This window comes from Eutrema salsugineum, unplaced genomic scaffold (assembly GCF_000478725.1).
Source record: "Eutrema salsugineum unplaced genomic scaffold, Eutsalg1_0 scaffold_4, whole genome shotgun sequence".
NCBI lineage: Eukaryota > Viridiplantae > Streptophyta > Magnoliopsida > Brassicales > Brassicaceae > Eutrema > Eutrema salsugineum.
In genome coordinates this window covers 11,287,864-11,314,089 of record NW_006256686.1, presented here as the reverse complement: position 1 = coordinate 11,314,089, position 26,226 = coordinate 11,287,864, and the positions used below count along the sequence as shown (strand labels likewise).

At 37.7% G+C, this 26,226-nt stretch overlaps 2 protein-coding genes and 1 non-coding gene across 3 annotated transcripts; 1 reads left to right on the top strand and 2 right to left on the bottom strand.

Annotated features, from left to right (window-relative positions):
- Nucleotides 1-6,375: 6,375 nt before the first annotated feature.
- LOC112084523 lies at nucleotides 6,376-7,821 on the bottom strand. Its single transcript, XM_024153672.1, has one exon. It carries the CDS (start codon nucleotides 7,819-7,821, stop codon nucleotides 6,376-6,378), a length of 1,446 nt encoding a protein of 481 aa, XP_024009440.1.
- Nucleotides 7,822-11,157: 3,336 nt separating this feature from the next.
- Nucleotides 11,158-11,710, bottom strand: LOC112084522 (uncharacterized protein At4g04775-like). Its single transcript, XM_024153671.1, has 2 exons — nucleotides 11,573-11,710; nucleotides 11,158-11,502 (listed from the first exon to the last, which is right to left on the bottom strand). Exons 1-2 carry the CDS (start codon nucleotides 11,708-11,710, stop codon nucleotides 11,158-11,160), a joined length of 483 nt encoding a protein of 160 aa, XP_024009439.1.
- Nucleotides 11,711-25,710: 14,000 nt separating this feature from the next.
- LOC112084942 lies at nucleotides 25,711-25,815 on the top strand. Its single transcript, XR_002898592.1, has one exon. It is a non-coding gene; the product is annotated as a small nucleolar RNA R71 (small nucleolar RNA).
- Nucleotides 25,816-26,226: the final 411 nt, after the last annotated feature.

Genomic DNA, 26,226 nt, shown 5'->3' with positions numbered 1-26,226 from the left:
AGTTGACGAAAACGTCTACAGAACCAGTGACTGCTGTTGATCAGGAAGCTCCAAACATTGCACTCCATCCATCTCCACCAAAGCAAAGGTACGCACCTCTTGAGCCTAAGCCTAATTCTCGTGATATCATTGGAAATGATTCAAAGGATGCAGGCTCTGTCTCACGACGCAAGCTACGAGATTATCGTAGAGCACTTGGTTTTTCGTTTGATGATATTGCAGGGAATAGGTCAAGGCCACCCAAACACAGATCTCACCCTGATGCTATTCCTGCATTCCTTGGACGACCTCATGCGCACAACGTTTACACACCACCATGAATGAGACGAATTTCACAGAGGCACTCTTTGCCACTGTCTGATCCACCAGATGCATAGTCTATCCATAGTCAAGCTAATGACTTTAAACAAGCGCTTGGTGGAAGGCAATCCACTGGTGAGTCTGTACATAAGTCTTTTTGTTTCAGTTGATTTTCGTTTTTCTTTTCGTGTCTCAGGTGAAGCAGATATTAGTGTCGAGCGACACCACCTTCGGTGTCGCTTGTCACTTGCTTCTATTCAAAAAAAAAAAAAAAAAAAAAAAATTTAGGAAATCAGGCAACCGGAGTCAAACCAGAAATTCGGATTGGTCTGCTGCAATTCGGTACGAGGAAAACAAGTGTCGCACGACACCATCATCAGTGTCGCGCGACACCATCATTGCAGCCAGGTAAGTTCTCTGTTTTTCCTGCGTTTCTCTGTTTCTTTTATTTTGTTTCGCCACCTTCGGACTAGATAACACTGGGGACAGTGTTATTCAAGTCTGGGGGAGGTAGTTGCTGACATTGTGTTTGTTTTTCTTAAGAGTCAGTTGTGTCAAAACGTTTTTGAGTCAAAACCTGTTGGAGATCATGATGTTTTTCATGGAATTATTGTGCTGACCTTTCACCTAAGTGACCACTGCTGCAGATTCAGTCTAGATCCGACTAATGAAAAATCCAAAGGCTGACCAGTTCACTAGAGGCGTTCATGTTTCCAACAGAATCCACTAACCTGAGCTAAGTTCTGAACTTCACTTTTAACTCGCTGATGTGACTAATGCCTTAGAGCTTGATTCCTCGTTCATACTTGATCAATGAAAGCCTGTGTGAAATTTAATGTTGGTATTTCTCTCCCTTGTAACGAGCTAAGAAGAAGAAAAACAAAGAAAAAGGCGAAAAGATTGAGATGATTTTCGCTTAGGAGTGAAGGGCTAGGAATGTTTCCAAGGATCTCATTATTTCACTTCTAAGTTGGAATGATCACACAAAGGAAGGAAGTGAGGGGTAGGAATGTTTCCCATGACCCCACTATTCGCTGAAAACCTTTGATACAAGGTAAGGGGACAACTTGGGGACTTGGTGGCAAACACCATCAGTACTCGCAGCTTTACCCTTATCGAGTATATGCCATAAAAAAATGATGATGAGTGTGCGAAAAGAATAAGTCTGGGGGAGAGAAAAGTACCAAAGTTTGTATGGCTGATTTGTTTGAGTACAGAATGGGAAAGAATCTAGAAGGTTCTTGGCATCTGAATCATCAGTGAGATCCAGCGATGAAGGTTTATGGACCATGTTGTGGAATTTTGGACTTAATCTGGAAAGCTGTGAATGTCTATGGAGAAGTACATGGTGGTTTGATTTGGAATGATGAAGCAGTAGTTGAGTTGCAGGGTGATCAGTCAAAAGTGATGTTCCAATGAAAGGTTGAGTCTCTGTGTTTTCAAACTTCTTTCTCTTGTTTGGTGTTATGTTTGCTTGAGGGCAAGCAAATGCTAAGTCTGGGGGAGTTGATATATCATGGTTTTTATGGTTTTAAACCATGGTATATGTCTTATTTATAGAGTCTTTCTAGTGTTTTTCGAGTCTTTTGGAGTCTTTTCAGGTCATAGGTACGTTTGGAGCTTAACTGGAGACTTTGGAGCACTTTGGAGCTTAATCAGGATCAAATTCGTCAAGTATGGATTTTGTGCTTTAGTGACGCTCGACACCATGGAGAGTGACGCGCGACACTTGTTGCAGAAATAAGGAAAACGTGATTTTGTTTCCTATTTGAAGAAGGAGTTGGGCCCAAACGTTTTCAAGGAAGCCCAAAACGTGTCTTAGAGATATATATAGGGTTTTTATTCCCTTTTTACGAACACCTTAGATTTTCTTAGAGAGAGTTTTTGTTTTTGAGAGTTTTTGGGGAGACAAATGAAACTCTGTTCCGGAGAGAGAAGATTTCAAACCCCTGTTTATTAATCTATTTACTGCTTACTGCAAGCTATTCAATCATGCTTATTGCTTCAATCTCCATGTCTGAGTAGTTTGCTTGTTAGGTTTAGGGTTCTCATAAAGGATTTCATTGGATGTTAGATTGATTGGTTAGTTAAGGTTCATAATCTATTTAGTTCTTCACCATAGGTGGTTCTTAAAGCTAATTCTGGACTGGCCACCAAGAACTTAGATCATAGGTTAATTGATTGACACGGAAGTGTAATTGAATAACTGGAAAGAACCTAGGGTGAGCAAAGTAGCTATTCGCAAAGGAATTTGGTTTAGATACTTTGTGAACATATCGAACTTGAGCATTAAAGCTGGTTTAAATCTTTAGGGTTTGCAAAGGAATTTGGAATTCTAGGATTTTGGCTTAGATAATTCTCACAACGGAAGTTGGTTAATTATAATTCTGTGATTCGAGTTCAAGAACTGTGCTTAAACCTGAACCCTGACTAATCGATTGATCTGCATGCATTGATTTCCTGAGAAACGCCCTAAGCCTAATCTCCATCCATCTGAATCTTACAAACCGTTTTTATTGCTGCTTAGTCTAATTCTGTTGCATTGCTATTTATTTACAATATTTCTGCTTAGCGTAATTCAATCTCTATAAGGTTTATTGAGTGATCTCTTGTCTCTGTGGTTCGACCCCTACATACTACAACTGCACATCTGTGCTCTTGCAGAGTAGCTTAGGGATTAAACTTTGAGCAGATCAGGTACCAACGCTCGAGAGATGCCGATGTCTTCAGCCGGCACCCAGAAAGTACCAGAATCTTTAGGAACTACGCCGCCGCCGCCTCCACCTCCCCCGCCTGCAGAACCCGAGCATCGGCCTCCCCATCCATATGTCCGGTATATGGTGGAGGATCTCCTCGTCCAACCGGATCGGCACAACTTACCAAAGTTGATCCCGACTCGACCGCCGAAGACTTATGGTTCGTTTTTTCTCTTTTAATTTATACATATTATTATTATTATTTTAAAATACGATTTATAACTGATTGTCCAGTCATGTTGTCTGGATAGATTCACGAGGATCCTATGGTCCTGCGACAACAGCTAGAAGTTGCCCACACGGAGATCACGAACTTGCGGGCTGAACAAGTCGTGCAGCGACGGGAGATCTTCGAGATGAACAATCTCTTCGATATTATCGCAGCCAGCAACCCGATGCTTTATGCCGTATTGAAGGAGAAAGAAAGGCGTAAGTAGGAGGAGCAGGAGCAGGAGTGGCAGCGGCAGCAACAGCAGCATCAGGCGTCCACTTCAGCTCCATGGAGTGGTACCGCGAGGAGGAGACACCGACTACCGTCAATGTTGACAGAAATATTACTATTAATGACTTTGTAATTAATTTAAACGAAACCTAGTTTTTTGTATTTTCTATTTTTGAATTTATCAAATTTAATAATATTGTTTTCGAATTAATTTTATTATTATTATTATTTTTAATAATTATTTTTAAAATCGACTTAAAATCGTCATAATTTTCAAACCAATTTACATCGAAATGTTTACGTCGATTTGTATTACGTTAAATTTCCATCGATTATTATTTTACATCAATTTTGAATATATAATTCATTATTTTGATCTATTAATTATCAGGAAATCGATGTAAAATTGATGTAAATTTACATTGAAATTACTTCAATTTTGTGATGAAGTTGAAATCATCGTAAAATCAATATAAAAGTTGCATCGATATTACGATTAATCTTTCGCATCAAATTTACGTCGATTTTTGGTCATCGCTAATTTAACATCGAATTTACGATAATTCTGGGTTTACGACACTCGATTTACGATAAACTGGAAATCAATGGTAATTCGACGCAAAGGCTTATTTGCGACGATTTTATATCGATTTCCGCCGATGTAAAACAGGTGTTTTCTTGTAGTGAACACAATTCATGTGTATAGCAGGGCTTAGAAAAATTAGTATATTATACATCTTACAAATATTTTTATCTCATAAAACATGTTAGTAAATATATTAGTGCTTCTTATTGGAAAATTATAGAAATCAGTAAGCAAAATCGAAATAGACTTCAAGTAAGGATTGCATACCTGATTAAGAAATTGCAAGAAAGAAATCCACAACGAAATAGAAAGTCTTTTGTTTTTTCATGTTTAGATACTCCTTTTTTGAAATTTCTGTTATGACATTTTTTATTGTCAATCAATTTTGTTTTTCATTTATTCGAAAAGGTACAATTCTTAATTTATAAGATGAATTTTGGGTCATACAAATAATAAACTTATCTTAACAGCGTTTGACACATAATGATTATGTGTTTTCAATTAAGATAAAACCAATAATATCTAACGTCTTAACTTATTTTTTGGAATTAAGCAAACAGAAACAATATGCACTACAATTTATAAAGTTTATACCACTAAATATTTTTACTTAATAATTTAACTTAATTAAAGATGAAAGCGTGGGTTAATTTCTAGTAAGATGTTAAAAAGCTAACACAATAACCGAATCCATGTTAAAACCAACATTGTAATTTCTAGCCCGCTATATATATTTTATAGACAATATAGATAGTTCGGTGGTATGTAGTAATCTTTACTTTAGATATCCCCAAAGTCTAGCCTCACTTTAAATCTCATTCCAAATTTTATTTTGGAGTAACAGTACACCCAAAAAAAAAAAATCAAATTAAGAGAAGATATTCATATGTCTACTCTGTATTATAATAAATAGGAACAAAATGATGGAACGATGACAGGTAATTACTAATAAGTAGCATTGAATAAGAAATTATTGGAAACAAAGTTGTGGACAAAATTGTATAACAATTTATGTATGCAAAACCTACGTAAGTGGCAACACCACTTCTGTCCCTTACTGCCATAGCCACTCTCCCTATTTAACACCTTTTATTTTGTTTTTATGTCGATGTCATACCATTGATATATATGATATCTAATTCTAAATAATAAGTTAGAATTGATGACTGAGATATAGTCGAAGGAAACAGATACGTCAAGTTTAATTGGTATTTTAAAATAAAATTCGTTTTGATTATCAAATTAAGTGATATGAAAAAGTGGGTAAAAGTAAATAAAATTTGTAAAGAAGCCGATGCTGGTGGTTTTTTAGCCGCTTTGATTCTCCAAGAGATGTCGGACTCATTACAATTGTGGCGCGGGTAATTATGTAAACGCATCAAACATCCATATACATACAATCTTGTATTTGTATGACTAAAGTTTGGTTGTACACATTAATTTCCTAATGTATAGCCAAGTACTTAGCCTTTAGTTGATCGTATAATACGTATTCTTATTTTGGAAAGAATATGTACTCTTGAACATCTAAAAACTTTAGAACCATAATTTTCATATATGGGAAACAATCATGGGGTGCTTGAAAGATTGACATTTGTTTGCGTAATTCCAATTTCATGATTAATTTTTAAAATCTTTCATTTTTCCGATCAGGATTAGAGCTTCGTATATCTTTGCAGATGTAGTGAAGAAAGGTATATATTTGGACTATTTGTCTACTCGTTCCTTTAAATTTCATCTCACCACCAAACCATGACGCAGTTAGCGTAAGAACCCCTCATTAACGAGTAAGAACTTAACATTTGCAAGCAGATTGCAATTCATCAAAACGATTGTCACTAGCTTAACGAATTTTTGGTGTTAGATATTTAGGCTACCTAAACGCTGTCTAACAAGCACTGATAGTATGTGTGGAACGTTTTTCATAGTAAGTAATCCCAACAATACTTAGCAAAGGTCTCACGGGATGATGTGTGTATAGAAGTGAGACTTAGATCAAGAATTAAAAAAATCAACTTCTTTTATTAGCTTTAGAAAAATTACTTAAAAACTAAAGCTCTCTTAATCTTTCTCTCTCAACTCATAAGTGTTTGCAACAACTCTGCAACTCCTTATATAAAGAATGGATTAGCTAACTCCTAATTCCAATAGATAAACAAATTTCCTTTTAGATAACTCCTATATTTCTTTTTAGATAACTCATAAATTTTCTTTTAGATAACTCCTAAATTTTCTTTTCTAATCCTAACCTCCTAGAAACACACTTTGATTAGGATTAGAAAACTTGCACTTTAAGTTTCTTTCAAGCTTATTCCAACAATCTTCCCCTTAAGCTTGAAATCTTCCTTAGAGACATCTTCAACACCAAAATTGAGAGTTCCACGCAAATACCTCAAAACCTGCTTCAATGTAGCTCCATGCGACTCCTCCATGATTACTTTATATAAGCGATTCTTTGATCTGTTTGCCTTCATAAGGAGTCTTCCATCTTGATCATGTAATGTCAGATAATCTCCTCTCATCCGAAAATCACATCCAGCCTCAGTTGCTTGTCCCAAACTGATGATATTACTCTTTAAATCTGGTATGAAATAGACATTAGCAAGCACCTTTTTCCCTCCATCTTTACTGACAAAGAGGATCGATCCTTTCCCCTTTATGTCGATCCGAGAGTCATCGCCGAATCTTACTTTGCCTGTGACCTTCTCGTCAAGCTTTGAAAAGTAATTTCGGTTTCCAGTCATATGGTTACTAGCACCATTATCCAAATACCAAACATTGTCACCTTCGTGGATTTTTTCAAACTCGTTTGGCTTCACCCTTTTCTCATTCAGATACACCACTTCGTGCATCATGAGTCGTTCAGCTTCATGTGTGTCATCAACGTCTTCGTCTTCCTGAGTCTCTTGAAGTTTGAGAAGTCTGTCAGGGAAATTAGAAGCGTAATGCCCTGCTTTGTCGCATCGATAGCATGTTATCTCTGACAAATCTCTGGCTCCATTGAATCGTCCACGACCTCGTCCTCTGCTATAGAAGCGTCCTCCTCGACCTCTGCCTCTATTCTCTCCACTGTAGTCACGATTTTCCTGAGGTTCCATGTTTGCGTACATGAGCTTGCTTTGATCGTCTTGCGTTTCTTCTTCTTCTTCTTCTCGAATACGTTCTTCGTAGGCTTTTAGTCTTCCGACTATGTCTTCGAAGCTTGTGGTGTTCAAGTCTAACACCTGCTCAAGTGAAGCTACCATGTGTATATATTTCTTTCTCGGAAGACTTTTGAGAAACTTCTTGACAATCTTCGGTTCCTCAATAGTTGTTCCTAAAGCAGCCGACCTTGAGCAGATTTCGGACAATTTACCACTAAAATCATCTATCGTCTCTGAGTTCTTCATCTTGAGTTTGTCAAACTCGGCCATAAGAGTCTGCAACCTTGCCTCTCGCACCCTTTCTGCTCCTACATGTCTTGATTTGATTGCATCCCATACTTTTTTTGCCGTGTCTAACTTTCCTACCTGTAGAATGAGCGTCTCGGGTACTGAATGAAAGATCAGGGCCATAGCAACATTGTTCTTCTCACCATCGGCCGCCTCTGTTTCAACAGTCTCCCAGACCTTGTGTACTCTGAGCAAAACCCTCATCTGCATGGCCCATACGGTATAGTTGGTTGAGTTTAACATGGGGCAATGGATTGAGGAAGTATTCAGTGCTTTTGTACGAGTACTAGGAACGATATCCCCCATATCTTGAGCAACAACCTGAAGCTCTGATACCAATTATAGAATTGAGACTTAGATCAAGAATTAATAAAAGAAACTTCTTTTATTAGCTTTAGAAAAATTACTCAAAAACTAAAGCTCTCTTAATCCCTCTCTCTCAACTCATAAGTGTTTGCAACAACTCTGCAACTCCTTATATAGAGAATGGATTAGCTAACTTCTAATTCCAATAGATAAACAAATTTCTTTTTAGATAACTCCTAAATTTCCTTTTAGATAACTCTTAAATTTTCTTTTCTAATCCTAACTTTCTAGAAACACACTTTGATTAGGATTAGGAAACTTGCACTTCAAGTTTCTTTCAAGCTTATTCCAACAGTGTGCTTCGGAAAAGAAACGTGTTTCCCAAATTCCTTAATGACAAGGTATTTCTCCATTGCTATGCAAACAACGTAAATACTAAAATTTTGATATGTTTTGTTTATAAAAGTTTATCAATATTTTATCATAAAATTAGCTCATGCAGATAGATGTTAACATTGAAGATGTGTTCATTCATACTATGTTAACATGGTTTTGTAATTGAAGAATTTGCATGTAGTGTTGAAGTTCAAGAAGACTTGTTTACTATCCTTGCAAATAATCACTTGATAGTTTCTCGTGTTTTGTCATCACTCATATAATACCACAAATAACTTTCTGATTGGTTACTGATCTTTTAACTGGTCCAACTTAAGTATGCTTAATTTTAAAGTTCTCATTGAATAAGTGACCGAAAAGATAAGTATATTTTGATGACATATATAGCAAAACCAGTTTCTTAGGCATCTCCACTTGCATTACCATAACCAGAAATTAGGATGTTACAATCACTCTCCTCCCCTTCACCATAGCACAACAACTTCATTGCACACCAAAACTGTTACCCCGGCTGACATGACTCCAAAAAAAATATTGGGCTAATGGAAATCAACAATTTATAGAATCAAACCCTGACTTTGACTCACATTACGAATCCTTTACTAATCTAATTCAATTACTGCATCAATACCATTTGGTTAGTTTCTAGTCAGCTTTTATAGGAAAGTTTGAAAACTTGAAACTTCATAATGAATGTTTGATCACAATGCTGTTCTGTTATCTTTCAAAAAGTATAAACAGTTAAGAGTAAGACCAATATAATTAAGAGTTTTGGTTTGAATGTGTTACACAGAACAAAATGTTACAAAACCTTATAATGTGTATAGATGTTCATTGTGTGCACCAATCAATGACTCGACTCATTCACATGATATTTTTTTGGGAGGATTGCTAAAAGTACCTTAAAAAGTTGGTAACTAGTAGAATAATCTTACAATCTCGAAATTAGCAGAACAATTTTCCTTTTGGAAATATCCCAATTTTACCCTCAAGAAGCTTTGGTGATAAAAAACAGGTTTACGAGAATGCCATTATTATTAAATTTCCACGTCAGCAGTAAAAATAACGCGCTAAGAAATAAGTTTACCATCGTGAATGGTAGAGATATTTTTGTTGGTATATTTAAATATTTGTGGGTAGATATATTATCCGTTGATAGATTTATGTAAATGTTGATAGATTTGTAAAACTTTGGTAGACTTATATTCAACGTGAAAATAGATTTGATTTTGTTGGTAGATATAATATTTTGTTGATAGATTTTTTGTCAAGTAAGGTATACTTATTTCGATTTGATAGATATAATGATGGAGAGTGACTTTGAAGGGGATTGGTTGACGAAATTAGTAGAGTTAATGACCTATAAGAAATTAGTCTATTTTTAATCTACTACAAGAGATTTATTTTCTTAGTGATATATTTATTTATGATCATGGTAGATTTAAAAACCTAGACTAGATTTGTTATGGCGTAGTAGATTTGATTTCTTAGTGGTAGGCTTAAAATATCATTTTCGAACATGTGATGTATGATAAATTTATTAGACAATGTAATAGAGATATTTGGTGGTGGTAGACATAGTTTTTTTTTAAAATAGATTTATTTGGTTATAGAGTAGATTTATTTTTCATTTCTGAGTATCGATGTTGACAGAGTTGTTTGAAAATTAGTAGACTTTTTGAGAATTTGTAGACATATAAAATTTTGGTAGAGTTATTTCCATTCACTTGAAGGTAGACTTATTGATATGAAATGACTTTTTTTTGTCTAGCAGTTATTACTGAAATTTCTTGTTCCAACCACTGCATCAACTACATCTAGGGTAGCCGCCCTTTACTTTTGGTCGATGATTTCCTCTGTTTACATCCTTTGTTGATGTTTTTTCTCTTTCTTCCTCATCTTCTACTATGTCTTCTTCATGCATGGTGGATATATTTTTAGTTTGTGGGAAATGGGAATTTGCAAAAACTCGGTATGTGTTCTTGGTTGATAAGAGATATGGAATTCGAGCAGTAGCTGTTGATCGGGAAATCGAGTACTGTGATTTTCGACAAATCGTTTATGAGGATTTATGATTGGATCAACGGCGTTATGATATTCAATTTAGTTATATGCTTTCGAAGAGATCCAATCACAAGCTACCCAAACATATATGGTAGACATGTTTTCTTGGGAGTGATAGAATTTTTAATTTTCATAATAGATTTATGTATCATTTTTGTATACAGGAAAGAGTTGAAGGTGCTAAGCAACTAGCAGTGCAAGAGATTGACGAACATCTGGCACAGGTTACCAGTGTCTCATCCTTACATGTAGTCAATTTGGCAAGACGAACGTGTACATGCCGACGTTTTGACATTGATAAAATACCGTGTTTCCATGCCTTTGCAGCAGCAGAAGCTAAAATTTTTTTCCGAATCAGTCTAGCCCATCCTTACTACCGTACGTCATACCTCTCACCCGCTTACATGGGAATAGTAATGCCAAGAGATATTGCGATACCTGCACCTGAAGAAGTGGCTACAAAAGTCTGTCTGCCGCCTTTTGTGCATAAACCACCAGGGAGGCCCAAAAAATCACGAATGAAAAGTGCCTTAGAGAGAGAAATGCAGAAAAAACGTCCAAGGAAAGAGCACAGATGTTCTAAATGTGGCCAAGGCAGTCATAATCGTGCTACATGCCCACCATGAACTATTTCGATCAATTGTGTAATTTGTATGTTTATTGTTGTTTGAACTCTTTTACTTTATAAATCATCATATGAACACATTAATAAAAGTGTAATCAGAGTAGTCATAAATACCATGCATAACTAAACAACAAGTTTACCATACATAAGAACAAGTGTACTATACATAACAAAATAACAAGTTTACCATACATAAGAAGACAAGAAGTCTACTTAAAAGAATAAAAAGTCTACCATGATACAAATAGTTATCAGTTCATCTCTCTACTGAAGAGATCTGAAATGGCAGCAAACACAACCATAATAGCAAGAATCAAATACACATCACCTCGAACGGTGTATAGCTCCTTCTGGCTAGCAATTTCTCGTTGAAGCTGACTTATCTGTTCTGTCATATCTCTAATGTTACTGCAAACATTATTCTTGTAAATGGACATTTCCAGAGTGTCGAGACAACTCTCCAAACGAGGATCAAAAGCTTGGAGTCCTGCAAGCATCTGCAGTTTCTCGTTATGCTTGTCAAGGTTTCTCTTCACGCGGTTGAATTCCTCCATAATAGCATCGTCCCACCATTTCCAGATATGTGGTCCAGTCCCCTAAAAACCATTTCCAGATGTGTTCTCATAAAGAAACCACCAATACAAAGATTAATAATACTACTCTTACCTCCTTAAACCAGTCTAGGCATGCGTAATATTTTCGACCTGGTGTGCATGCACCCGTTGATGCTTCGATGATGGGCTCCTGACCACAGAAACATCGGTATGGAATTCCAAAATATGTGTCAGCGTACGCCCTGCCCATGTCCATTTAAGGTTCTTCAGATGAACTATCACTGTAACTTATTGGCATTGTCCCTGTCCACCAGAATTAAAGATAAAAAGTAAGTATCTCAACACCAACTCTACCACATAAGTAACTAGTCTACCTAATATGACTGGAAGTCTATAATAAATAATATAAGTCTATCACATGTACAATAAGTCTATCAAATACGACGAAACAATTAACAACAAAAAATAAATCTCGCCGATAGTACATGTCTGAATAGTTACCCACGACACGGTTGTTGGTTTAGAAAGTCGAAAAACATATAGCGCTATAATTTACAGAGTGTACAGGAAACCCTAATAATCGAGAGGAGAGGAAAGACGAACTGACCGGATGAGTGAAGAGGAGTTGACAGAGCGGAAGCGGAGTTTAGCAACGTTGGGAAATGAATCGAGAGACTACAAATGAGAAGACGTAATCACCGGTTTTATCGCTAACGCAAGTTCTCTGCGAATTTTTTTTCAGCAAAGGGAGACAATATCAGGGAAGTCATATATAAAGTTATTATACAACTCTGCCATACGTAAAAATAATAAGTCTACCATATAGTTCTTTCTACTAATTCATCGAACATATCTATAATAACAAATCTACCAGACATAAGTAATAACTCTACCATACCATAAGTAATAAACAATTGACAAATTTCTTTGGAAATGAAACCAAACCAATCAATCTCAAACAAACAGCTCTACTCAAACAACTGTACTACATAATATATAATCATAATATTTACCAGACATAATTAAGTAATAACTCTACCATAAACAACAAATAAATCTATTACAAAACATATGACATAGAACTATAATTTTTGTTACAAACAATTAATAACTACACCGGAAAACTCTTCGATGCACGTTGGTTCTGAAATCCTTCGACGAAACCACCGCCAAACGACTGCTTGCTGCAGTATAAAAAAAGAATTAGGGTTACACAACTTCTCTTTACTCTTCTCGGGTGGTTTTCGTCGCCGACAGAATCCAAAACGGTGAAGAAACGCGATTTTAAAAACAAAACAAAAACTTTGCGAATTTCTGGAAAACGAACCGAAGATTTAAATGATGCTTACCGGAGACGCAGAACACACCGATAAGAAGGACGGAAGAAGCACAGAAGAACCAGACCGGCGGAAAAGACGTAGAAGCTTTGGTCTCGACCTCAGACCACAGAAATCGTAGTCGTCGATGTCTTCTAAGGTTTTCGTTTTTTTCTACGATTACACAATAAATTCCTTTTGGTTGATATATTGAATTTTAGAATTTTGAAAAGTTATTAAAACAATTTTAATGATTTTCTGTTTTTAATATATATATATATATTGATTTATGAAAATATATTAAAAATCAAAATAAGTAAAAACAGACCTATTTGTAAAATTATCCTAGTGATTATTTTCTATATTTTTTTTGGAATTGCTAACTCGCAAACTGTATATGCGTAATAATTTATACGTCTGCTTTTGTCCATCAAAATTTGCTTCAGTTTTTATTAATTATTTTCTTGATAAAATTTTGTGTTATGAAGGTCAAAACCTCTTTTGTTTCGTCTTATTTAGTAATTACTATATCTATTTCACAATAAGTATTTTTTAGGAAGATATTTTGTTTTAAATTATATAATATTTTCAATTTTCAATGCAAAATTGATTAGTTGTATTTAATTATTTGTATTATGTAGGTCGTCTTTATCATCAATTAAATTATGGTTCACTAGGTAATAAAAATGTTTTAGTTTAGAAACATAAAATATTTTTAATGACTATATTGAACCATTTAACATTTTAAGATGGGATCCTTAGTTTTCTGCCAGTCAGTGATCTTTAAGATTTTTGGTTTGTTTGTTAGTACTGAAATGACTGTTTTACCTCCACTCTTGACTGCACCATGTATGAGAAATCCTTGTCTCATGATTTTATTAGGAGCTTGATCATCTCTATCAATACTATAAATCCGTTTTACCTCCACTCTTGACTGCACCAAAAAAGAAAAAAAATCCAAAATGTCAAAATGTGACTAAAAACTAAGAATCTATTAACCATCTTCTGTTTTTATGTCCCCCGACTTTTCAAGTCTAGGCGTTATCGGACTTTCCGTCCCTTCCGAGTGTCTTCCCGAGTATCTCTATTTACCAAAATATGAACTTTCTCTTTTGGAAAACAAAAGAGTTAGGCATGACAGATCCTCAAAAGGATATTTATCCTTGGATCCTTTGGTATATTTGGAAAACGAGGAACGACAAGATCTTCAACGGGAAAGAAATTTCCCCGGTAGATACTTTGATCCACGCCAAGGTTGAAGCCGAAAGTTGGAAGATTGCAAACCAACCGGAAGAAGAAGAAGACGGATCAGACGAGGCTCCGCTCACTCCTTTGCTCCTGAGTCCTCTACCCGATACCCCGAGGTTCCCAATTTGTCAGGTTGATGCATCCTGGATAGGCATCGGCCTGGTTAGTGGGTTCGGGTGGAGTCTGAAAGAGGAAAGAGGTGGCGAGACTTTTGGCCTTCAAGGCTGTCGTAAAAGCCTATCGGCCCTTCATGCCGAATTGGAGAGCCTATTATGGGCTATGTCTTGCGTGAAAAATAGACAAATTTTATTTGTACACTTTCAAACCGATTGTTCGGATCTGATTAGCATGTCTGAATCGCCATCAGATTGGCCATCATTCTTATCAGAATTAGAAGCCTTCTGCAATCTTCGGGAAAATTTTTTGGATTTCACCCTCTCTCATATCCCCAGAAGTTCAAATGTTCGAGCGGATAGTCTTGCAAAAGGAGCTCGAGCAAGAGGCTGTATTTTCTCCCAAATCATTCATACCGAGCCAGTTGAAGACGGTTTTCGGACCAACTCTTTAACAGGCCAAATGTGATGTAATAGTTGGATTGTAGAAAAAAAAAAAAAAAACTAAGGATCCCCGCTTAAAATACTAATATATGGTGCAAATTAGTCTATTTTAAGTTAATATTGCAAAATATATTTTTTTTTGTTAAAATATATTGCAAAATATAGCATTTATTTATAAAATCGTTAGTTTTTTAAAATATTTATCCAATGTATCATCCAAAAGTTAGATCTTTCTCATGTCAATTGATAATTTTGCCTATGCTTTTTATTAGTGCACATATTGTACACCAGACGCGCAATACTTAAAGACTGGAATCAACACATGTACATTATAGAAAGTGCTATTTTACACAAAGTTTTTGAAAGTGCTAAGAAACTAATTAAAATTCAAAAAAGTGTCGGTACCTCGAAAACTCTCATATTTTAATCTCAATTGCGCTATATATTTCAATTTATTTACTCTATCAATGATGGATCATATTTTGGGGTATACGTATGATTGTAAAAGTTACATATGTTAGTGTTATGGTGAATGATTTGAGAAGAAATTGGAACAAAACATAACTCATTTGCAATAAAACTACATGATTACATTTAAGCTTGGAAAGATTATGCACCTAAAAGAAAATTGATTCTCTCTCGAGGCGACAGCAATGGCGAGTCTTCCACGGTTCTATTAGGAAAATGATTTAGCAATGGTATCTAATAGCGATTTTATGGGTAATTTTGGCGAAGCATGACTCAGGAAAGAAAGCTTCGGTGGTGATTTGGTTTCTCCATTTGATTCGATGGGAAGATCTTCGCGAGTTTAGGGAGATCATTGAGTACATCGGATTCTTTGTTATGCCATCTGATCCTCTAACAATCTGGAGTAAGGTAAGTATGGGAAATGGTATCTCTGTTACGGTAGCTGTGGGATCTGCTGGGAATTGATGGGTCTCAATGGAATCAAGGAAATTTATGATCTGTGATCCATTAAACAAGGAAGTGATCTCAGGAATGAATGTGGACAAAATCTGAGGAAGGGTACAAACCGGATCTTCGTAGATTTTCAATCATTCAGGATGCGACGGATTTCTCTCGTGAAGATGGAAAGCCTGAGATTAGGTAATATGAGGATTGATTTAGGAAGGCTCTTTCGAAGATTTGCTTCCCCTAAATTGTTAGCGAATCATCTTAACGGTGAATCTCAGATTCAAGCACAGGATCTTCTCTGTATCAGAGAGTTAAGCGAGCAGACAGACTATATAAAGGAGGGGAGAGAGATCAATTTCATTCACCAAACACATAACCATCATCTCACTCCCATATTATCTCTCTTTCACAAGCTTTTGTATCGGTTCCAGAGGATGTCTCAAAGTGGTTTGATTAAGCATAATACGGCAGGGAAAAAGGTTGAGGTCTCTTTGAAACAGATGAAGATCACGGTGCCTCATTTTGACAACTCGGGAGCTCATCGAAGGTTACTCCAAAACACAGATCGGTAGGTGTATGAATCCACCGATGCAGGATATGAAGATGCTTTTGTATATGTTTCCGTGAATTCGGAAGGTTGAGGAGAGGGTAGCAGGTGTGGATTTGAGCCTCAGGAAGTTTCAATTTGATTTTGAAAGAGAAGAGGATATTACAGAGGTAATGAAGATTGAGCCATTCCACTTTGACTATTGGATGCTCTCAATTGTGCGATGGGCTCCTATTGTCGATCCACGATATATACCCATCGGCCATCAAATTCTAGGTATGAGTTATCAGTATACCTCTCCACTTCTGGGCTGATCCGACTTTCCGTAGTATAGGGAAAACACTAGGGGATGTAAAAGAGGTGAACTTGGACAATAGGAAAGTCCAAGTTGTGATTAAAGGTCTAGAGCCTTTATTCTTCGAAACAGTTGTTGAGTTTCATGGCGGCAAGGAAACGACAGTATTTCTGAGGTACGAGAAACGTTTTGGGTATTTTAGAGTCTGCTTCAGCCTTTGTCATGACCAGAAAAACTGCCGTAATCGCCCAGATTCATTGGAACGGAAGGTGGAGGAGAAATGGAGAATCATCATGAAGATTCACGACACGGCTCGGGCGTGGTTACCTACAAAGCTGCGGTATCTTACGGTTTAAATAGGAACTCTGGAAACACTGGAAAACATGATATGAGAAGGAGTGGGAACTCTAACCACTCTCACGGTGCCCAAAACAGAGGCAAGGGAAAGATGCTTGATCAAAGGGAAGAGGCGAAACAAACATATATGGGAGATAGCTTCGACTACCATAACGGAAGTACAGAACACAGATATAGTGAGGGTTCATCAAGAGGAGGTAGACCAACAGGTTATCTACCTCCAAGAGAGCTACAACAGCGGTTAATATCAAATACGGTGACTAAGGCTCCGACGGCGGAGATCGACGGGGGTTCACGAACCAACAGATCTTGTGGAATTTCGGTGAACACCATTTCAGAGATGGTGGAACAAGAGCAAGACAAATCAGATAAGGTGATTCATTCAGAGAAACAGGTGAGAAAAAGTTTAATTTTTGAAGAATAAGGATCAACAGGTACGGGGACACAAGCTGCGGAGGTGTCTAAAAATACTTTGGTGAACAAGGAAGATGCAGAACAGGATTGGGAACAGTTGTTAGCTAATGATGATTCGCTAATGGATTTTGAGATTGATGGTGCTATGGTTGAGAATATGCAGGATGGTGCACTCGGGGAAGGAGATCAGATGCGGCAAGATGAATCCTTTATTGAAACAGGGGAAATACAGTTGGATCCAAATGCGGTGAAAGAATTGCTGGAACAGGGAGAAGGCGAGTTTCTGGTAAATCTGGGGGAAAACGATGCTGAGACAGGAGAAAAAGAGCTAGATGTTACGAGGTCTGAGGAAAATCTAGGCGAGAATGGGACCATGAGGATGGTTGCAAAACAGGGGACTGGCGTTGAGAATGAAGGGAACAAACATGATGCCAAGAAGAAGATAACAAAAGGTTCATCATTTATTGGAGGTACAAATAAGAAGAGGCTGGTTCAAGCTCACATTTTCCCTCGTAAGAAGCAGTCTGGCAAGGGTTCTTCAAACCCGAAACAGGGACAGACATGAACAAAATCACGTGTAATCAATGAGGATACTTAGCTGGGATTGTCTAAGGAATGGGAAACAAGTGGACAATAAGCTATCTTCGGGAGATTTTGAAGAAGCATAGACCAGATTTTTTTTATTTATTTCACAAATAAAACAATTTTTTTCTTTTATGCAACAATTTCAGTTTCATTTTGGCTATAATAATTGTATACGGTGAGCTGTGCGGAACAAGCAGTAGACTTACTTTATTCTATGATAATTCCTTTGATGTTACTATTTTATTCTCAAATAATAGAATAATTGATATTGAAGCAAAAGTTATGGGTAAAAAAGTGTTTTATCTTTTATATATATATGGGGATCCAATTCCAAAATTGTGGAACCGAGTTTGAGAATGTTTAACAAGGATAAGTTCACTAGAATGAATCCTTGGCTAATTATTCGAGATTTGAATGAGATTACGGAAAATAATGAGAAACAAGGTGGTCCTTTAAAGACATTCGTTTACTTTTGTGGCTTTTAATACTATGATTCGGGATTGCGGTGTTTTAGAATTTTCATTCTTAGGAAATACGATATCTTGGAGAGGAAGACGGAACTTGATGCGTGTCAACTGCGTGAGGAAACAAGTTTTACCTTTAACAAAAACAAATGAAAGCCGCAAGTGCACAACTAATCAGTTGTAGTATTTAGGGATTGAATCCACATAGATTTGTGTGCCTAGTATTCTTCTACGATTTCTAACTTTATGTCTAGACTAGATTGGTTTTAGAGGTTGGTTGTTTATCACAGATTAAACTAAAACAAAAGAAAGCAAATAAATCTATCATAGAAAGCAAGTAGAAAAATCAAACGGAAAGCAAATAAAGCAAGCAAAATATCGAACTAAAGCAATTGAAATGCAGATCTAAATAAGCAAGTAAAAATCGATTGGTTTGTAAACTATGGCTAAAAACGCTGAGCTTTCGGGAATTCTACAGCGATCATAATCGGTTTTAACACTAGGGATGATAGATTGGGATTGACGGATATCGAATATAGGGTTCTAGAGCTAGAGTACGGCGGTATGACTACGTCACTGTCGTGATCATAACCAACTGTTTCTCGCAACCCTGACCAGTAGGTTTCCATTCTGGCCCTGGAAGGGAGAGAACGCAAGAGCTGCACAAGACTCGTCAATACTCACGATCTCGCCGCAGGTAGGTTTCCACTCCTACGGAAAAATTGCCTGTTTCATTCTAGGTCTGATACTTAATGAAAACTTTCGCAACACTAATTATCTAGATCATATACTAGGTGATCAATCAAGCATACATGCAATAAGAACGAGAATAAACAGAGAACAAAGTCAAAATCCCAGATCTATAAACCTAGATGTCTTAATCGATTATGAGAGCCCCTTTCGGGAACCCTAAGCCCAACTCAGGATCTACTCAGACATAGCTGAGGTCGACATCATCATTGGTTTTAATAAAAGTAATCAAAAACAGTAAAAAAAAGAGATGAAAGAAAGCTTCTCTATTGAAGAACTCAGACTTGAACAATCTTCTATGAAAATCGCATAAAACGGCTAAAGGAAAAGGGTTTCTGTAAAAGTATGAAGGTGGTGTCTAAAAAAGACCTAAATGACAAGTATTTATAGTCTTCAATACTCCATGGTTTCTAGGGTTCCGGAATTGAGGCTGAGAAATAACTTTGGGCTTCAGAAATATGGGCTTTAATTCGGAGTTGGCCGACAGAGGTCGGGAGTAACGTGACCGCGGGAAATAGGTGGTTGGCCACAGTCGGAAAGCTTGTGACCGCGGGGAATGGGCTGGTGGCCGCGGTCGCGTGATTTGCTGGCCGTCTTTGAGTGGCTCCGGGGCTAATAGAATATCTTGAGATCCAACCTTTGGAATGTCTCCAAAACAAGTGAATTTGAAAGCTGGTTGATTCTTCTATAAGTTGTCCAATTTTGAAGGTGATCAGACGGTGAGAAGGTCTTCGTCTCTCCATGAGAGTTCTGACGGTCTGCATTTATCGAAAAGAGTCTTTTTGTTCTAATTTGTGCCTCTTTATCCCAAATTACCTGAAAAGTCTTTTAAAATCCGAAAACATAGAAATCCTTTGAAAACCTTTGAAAATTGAGTAAAAACACCTGTAAAAGACATTAAAGTGATCCATAAAAATGGTCAAAATCCGGTGTTATCAACTCCCCTAGACTTAATCTTTTGTTTGTCCACAAACAAAACAAGGGCCAAATTTCGGTGAGATGTTTGAAAACGCAGGAACTAAACAAAATCTCAGAGACCAAACTTCTAGACCAATATCAATCATTATGCATCAATCGGGAATAACCTAGAACATTCTCACTAGCAATACGAGCATAACTAGTCCGTTAATCTGTCATACGGAAATCTATTTCACTAAGATCTAACTTCCAGTCAACTAGCTCTTAACATTCATTAAAAATCTTGGTGGTTCTCATCAAAGAAAATATAAGCAAGACAATCTAGGATAGGTGTAAAAAGGGTTATTCTAGGGGTAAGGCTTAAAGTGTTTGCGGGTTACCTGAAGATCTGGAGGATGCAAGATATTATGCAAAACCGCAAGAGAGAGTGAAGCTGTTGGTATCTACAGTTTTCAGTCACTTTCTTCTTGCCATAGATTCCTGGTCTTCTTCCTCAAGTTCTATCCTAACTCCCCTAGACTTAGATTTTTGAAATTCTTTCAAAACCATAGCTCTTTAAACGAATAGTGGTTGCTTCTTGCTCCAAAAATTTCGACAATCTAAGACTCATTAGGCTTTTTGTTTCCCTCTCTCTTTTCATTCATTTTTTTTATAAAGAAAGGAAACACCTTTAGATATAGAGTCATAGAGAGCACAAAATTACCAATTAAAATCAGTCTTGTAAAGCTTAATAAGGTTTTCTGATACTCTTCCTTCCCAACTCCATTCAGTCTTCTTTGTGAGTGACTGAAAACTGCGTCGCTCCTCTTCTCTCTGACGTTTTTGCACATATCTGCTGATATTAACTAAAGAGAGAATGCATGAGGATTGAAAAAAAGGGTTTTAGGTTTGCGGTATGGTACCAGATAAAGATGAACTGGTCATCTAGGATGACAAAGAGTGGTAAAAATGAGGGTAAAAGACGTCCTAGATGTATATCTCGATGTCTGCCTAAAATCAATGATGAGAAAATTAGATATCAATATTAAGGTCAAATAAAATGAGCTAGTATATCCTGTCAGAAAGAATCTCCATGAATAGAAGTCTTCTGGTAGGAATTCGTAGTGCAAGTACTCTAGCTACCACCTAGTCTAGTGCTAACCACAAATGAGCTATCATGCATAGTGTAGAAGCGTTCAGGTCTAAATCATCATAGTTTTGTGTCAAACATTCCTGAAAAATATTTAAGGTCGAATAGGTTACATATTAAAATTTAAAAGGTACTTGAAATTTTGAAAGCAAAAGCAAGAAAATGATTAGTACGGATAGACATCCTCCCCCTGACTTAAATCACACTGTCCCCAGTGTGAAAAAATTGGTGAAAAGATGGTGAATAAAAGGGAAAATAAAATAAGATAAAATAAAAGAAAATGATGATAGAACCGTGATGGCTGTCAAACGAAAGTGAAGTGCTGATCAATCACTCATCCTCCGATGTGTCTGCTTCGAACTGGTGTTGCTCCTGTAGGAAAGTGACAACGCGCTCAAAGCGTCGTCCTTGTCTCTCAAATCTGCGCTCCAGGTCAGAATGTGTGTGTGATGATGTTGATGATGAAGTGTGGCCCTGTCGAAACAGATGGCTGAAAGTGAGCACGGGCCGCAGCTGCATCGCGCTTTGCCTTGGCCACTATGTATTGGCCGATGGTGAATGGTAGACGAGGCACAGATGGCAGAAACTCATCGGGTTCTGGAGTCCATCGCAGACGTCCTCCATTACACAATCTTGGGACTGATGCTGAAGGTAAACAGACTCAGTGCTCCTCGGTGCCAGTGCAATATTTGTAACCAAACCTGTCTGGATCGAAAGCGGCACGAGAGATAGTGTGATCCCGAGAGAGATAAAGTAACCAGACGTCGGGAAGTGGATCATCAGATGAGAAGTCGAATCCTACAGCCTGTAGTATCACTGTAATAGCGCTCCCGTAAGCTGGAGTAGCGTCCTCGCAACCATGTAAATCATGCTTCACCTTCACCATGTTCTATGCTATGATCCAGGCAAAGCAGGCAAGTCGTGGGTCGTCCATAAATGGCATCTGAAGTGTAATGAGCTCGGTCTTCAAAACACATCCCATGTTGGCTCTAGAAAAAATCGTGTGTGCTAAGAGTTTGTGCACAACTCTCACTGCAGGATGAGTAAAAAGGGCTGATTTGGGTCTCCCGCTATCATAGACGCCATGACCCATCTCTCTCCATAGGTCAAAATCGGGTTCTTCTTCAAGGTGAATGCCATCAGTGTATGGAAGCTTAAAAGCTTCACAAAGTGCAGAAATGGTGAGCGAGTAAGTCTGTCTGCGGATAGAGAATGACAAGATGCCGTCAGATGCTCTCGGGTCCCTCCTCTTCGTGTGGTGGAGTGTGACAGTTGCTAAGAACTCGCAGACTAGCTCGGGATAAGTCGGAAGGTTCAGCTCCATGTAGGGTGTCAGCTTAAGTGCATCGATGTACCAGATTACGTTTTCTCTAATTCCAAGCATCTCAAGTGTATGATAATCAATGCAAGGCGTTGGTTTGAGGTTCAGCTTCTTGAAACGTCTTGCATAGTCTACTCTCGGGTTGATCTCTTTCCCAATGTATCAGATCTGTGGTGGCTCGGGAGTTGCTCGTGTTTCTCTTGAGTGCTGGAGTAACCTCATTACGTAATTTCTTCTTCTCAGTCTGGCTTGGTTCAGCATGTACTCTCCAAGAGTAACATCATCGGGAATGTCTTCAGAGCTGTCACCAGTGCGACGGCTTCTTCGGGATCTGCTTTGTTCCATTTTCCTACAAGACGAGATGATTCTTGGAAAAATAGTGAATATGGATGCTGATTTTAACACATTAACGATCAGTTATACTAATCCTAGTATCAAGAGATTAGTTAAAACCACAAGCAAGCATAATTGACATTGAATCGAAGAAATCGAGTAGTTCATGACCAGATTCGGATTTTTGATGTTCTCAATATAGAAATCTTCTAAAAATCGGTTTTAATGAGCAATTTCCATGTCAAATCTATAGGTTACCTAATACTAATCACTAATCACACAAGACTTAATCAAATTCATCAATTTTGCTGTTTCAAATTCGATTTTTTTAAGCATGTAGAATCCAAATTTCAAAAATCTCAATTCCTCTTAAGCTAGGTGTTAAAATCGATTTTCAGATAACGTAGAAGGATAATCTAATGTTCTTAAGCTATTTCTACCATTAATAAACCAAGATTTGGGCTTTTTAAGAAAACCCTAAATTCCAAAATCAATTAAAAATGGCGAGTTTGAGCTTCATACCTTGCTGAAAAGAGAGATTTGATGACAGATTTGAAATCGGCTTTGAAAAAGAGTGAGGTTTGGGCCAAAAATCTCTTAAAAAGCTTAAGAATTGAAAAAGATGTTCTATCTCCTAAATCTCCAAGTCTTTTGGAAGAAAAGAGAAAAATGATTTTTTATCCAAAAAGTGCATTTCCTTTCTTTAAAAAGCGTTTTTGTAGCAAAAACGGGAAATTTCCCGGAAATCAAAAGTTTACGGAAACTTACCTTTCTTGTCTTGTACGCAACGGGGGTTTAAAACTTACAGAAAATCTTAACAAGATTTATCGGGAATGCTCCGGGAATAACCGGGAAATTACCGGGAATCACCTGGAATCACCGGGAATCACCAAGTAACACCGGAAAACACCAGGAAACACCAGGTAACACCGGGAAACACCGGGAAACACCAGGTAACACCGGGAAACACCGAGAACTTTGAAAAACGGCAGAAGTCCAAGTTCCCGTCTCAACGACCAACGGCCGCTGTCAGGAGACGCGCGACCGCGGTGGTTATAGGCTCGGCAGTGGTCACATTCACGGTGCCGCGGTCGATGATGCTTTGGCTGCGGGTCGGTTGGTCGCGACCGCGGCCCTTTTTCCTGTAGCCTTTGTCCAACTTTCAGTTTTTCTGCCGGGCCGAGCAGCTAAAAACCTCTCATTTTTCTCGGTTTTTCTAATTTTCTGATTTTTTTGTGTTTTTGTTTTATAAAAATACCTGAAACTTAAAAGAAAAAGAAAACATAAATAGAAAAAAGAAAAAGAAAACTAATAGAAAGAGTACCTAAATTGGTTGCCTCCCACTAAGCGCTTTTGTTTTAAGTCGTTTAGCTCGACGTAGGCATGAAGAATTAGGCTGATTTGAATGTCACTCCACTTGATGTGCCTCTATCACTTCTGGTCGCTGGAGGTTTTACTTCTTCTCCTTGAGGAGCCGTCTTCTTTCCTTTAATTTTCTTTCGGACTTTAACATTGTTTAAAACGCTTTTTGTGTTTTCGATCAGCTCCTGAATTTGGTCCTCACTAGTCTCTGTCGCATCTGGTGGAATGATGATCTTGATCTTTGCAAAAGCTTTCGGCTTCTCCTTTTCTTTCTCTTTTGGCCGGTTTCTTTTGCTTGGAAAATCATCTAGGATAGTCGGATAAAACCTTCTGCGATCTACATTGAGGAAGACAGCATGCCGATTTGCGTGATTGATTACTGCTCCTACAGTGGCCAGGAATGGTCTCCCGAAAATGAGTGGTCTCTCCTTGTCTTTATCCATTTCCAGGACTTGAAAATCTGCTGGAACAATCTTGTCCCCTACTAAAACTTGTAGATCATGATCGCTCCTTCAGTATCTTTTTGAGATGAATCTCCAAAGATAACCTTGACCGTCGATGTCTTTAAGGTTTTAATGCCCAATTTTTTGGCAAATGATTTTGACATGATGTTGACATTGGCTCCGGAATCGCATAGACAGTCTGTGAACCTGATTCTTGAAATGAAACATTGGAAAACAAAACGTCTCGGATCGTCGGCTTTTGTAAGCCTTTGAAACGGTGAACGTTGAGGTACTTTGAATGGTGGCTGCTTGGTATCGACATCCTTGTAAAGTGGTACAAAGATTGGGGTTTTTTCATCCTTTCCATCGGTTCTGGCTTCTTCTTCGGGCAGCGTGGTTATGAAATTGCAAAATCTCTTGGGGTTATCCTCAACTCTTCCGGGAAGAGCTCCACTTTGTCTCTTCATATAGTCGGCTGTTTGGGCTACTTGTACGTCTAGCTTTTTGACGTGCGAAGATAAAGCTTCAAACTTCCCATTCAGATCATTGTACATGCAGTCAACCTTCACGTTCATGTCTTTAGATGCTTTCTCGTTTGTCATAACAAGATGTTGGATGGACTGCTCAAGTCTTCCGATTTGTGAAACTAGCTGGTTTGTTGTAACTCCTTGCTGTTGTACAAATTGATTGTTAAAACCCGTACCTTGATAGTTAAATGGCTGTCGCGGTTGATAGGCTCATGTCCCTCCGAAGTTTCCACCTTGGAACTTGTTTTGGAAGGATTTTTATTGTGGTGGGTAGTACTGATCTTGAGGATTCTCCACATTTGGATTGCGGTAAGAGAGATTGTTGTAATTTGCATTCCCAATCTAATTTGCATTTCGGAAGTTGTTGTTGAAGCCATTGTTGAAGCAATTTGGATATGGTGCTTGTGCTCCTACATAGTTCACCTCTTCTTCTTGAAATGCTGGATTAATGTGATCGATATCACTAGGTCCTTCATCTTCTGCGCCATTGTTGGTCTCACAAACATGGATTGGGAGATTGTTGCTCTTCAAAAGCTGGTTCATCATGTTCTTCAACTCGGTTATCTCCTTATTGTCTGCTCCAGTCTGCTTCGTCGAGCGATCGTATTCAAAGCAATCATTGCTATTTGCTTGAGCCAAATTATCGATGAGGGCTCTTCCTTGTGCTATCGTCTTTTGTCCAAAATCTCCATTGCTAGCTGTATCAAGCGAAAGTTTGTATTTTGGTTGCAAACCTCGGTAAAATATGCTCAGCAGGCTTGATCCGGGAAATCCATGGTGTGGGCAATCACGTTCATACTCCTTAAAACGTTCCCAGGCTTCATAGAAAGGTTCAGTCGGTCCTCGCTGAAAGCTTGAGATCTTTGTTCTCAACAAGTTCGACCTTGATTTAGTATAGAAGTGGTTCAGGAAAGCAATTTTACATTCTTCCCAATTTGTAATCAATCCTGCAGGCAAAGATTTCAACCAACAGTGAGCTTTGTCTGCTAATGAAAAAGGGAACAACTTACACTTTAAGTAGTCTGCTGGAACTTGGTTTGTTCTCATCATGCTGCAGATTTCTTCAAAAAGCTCGATATGGTCCATTGGATGTTCAGAAGGAACTCCATATATGAAATTGGTTTTGTTTTACCAATGAGATGATTTGAGGTTTGACTTCAAACTCATTCCGGTTCGGAAATGGAACTTGAATTGCAGATCGGTTCTGAAAAGTTTGAGTAGGTGCATCGAAATCAGCTATACGATGGTTTCTGGCTTGTCTACGGTGTTGATTTGCTGGCTGCAC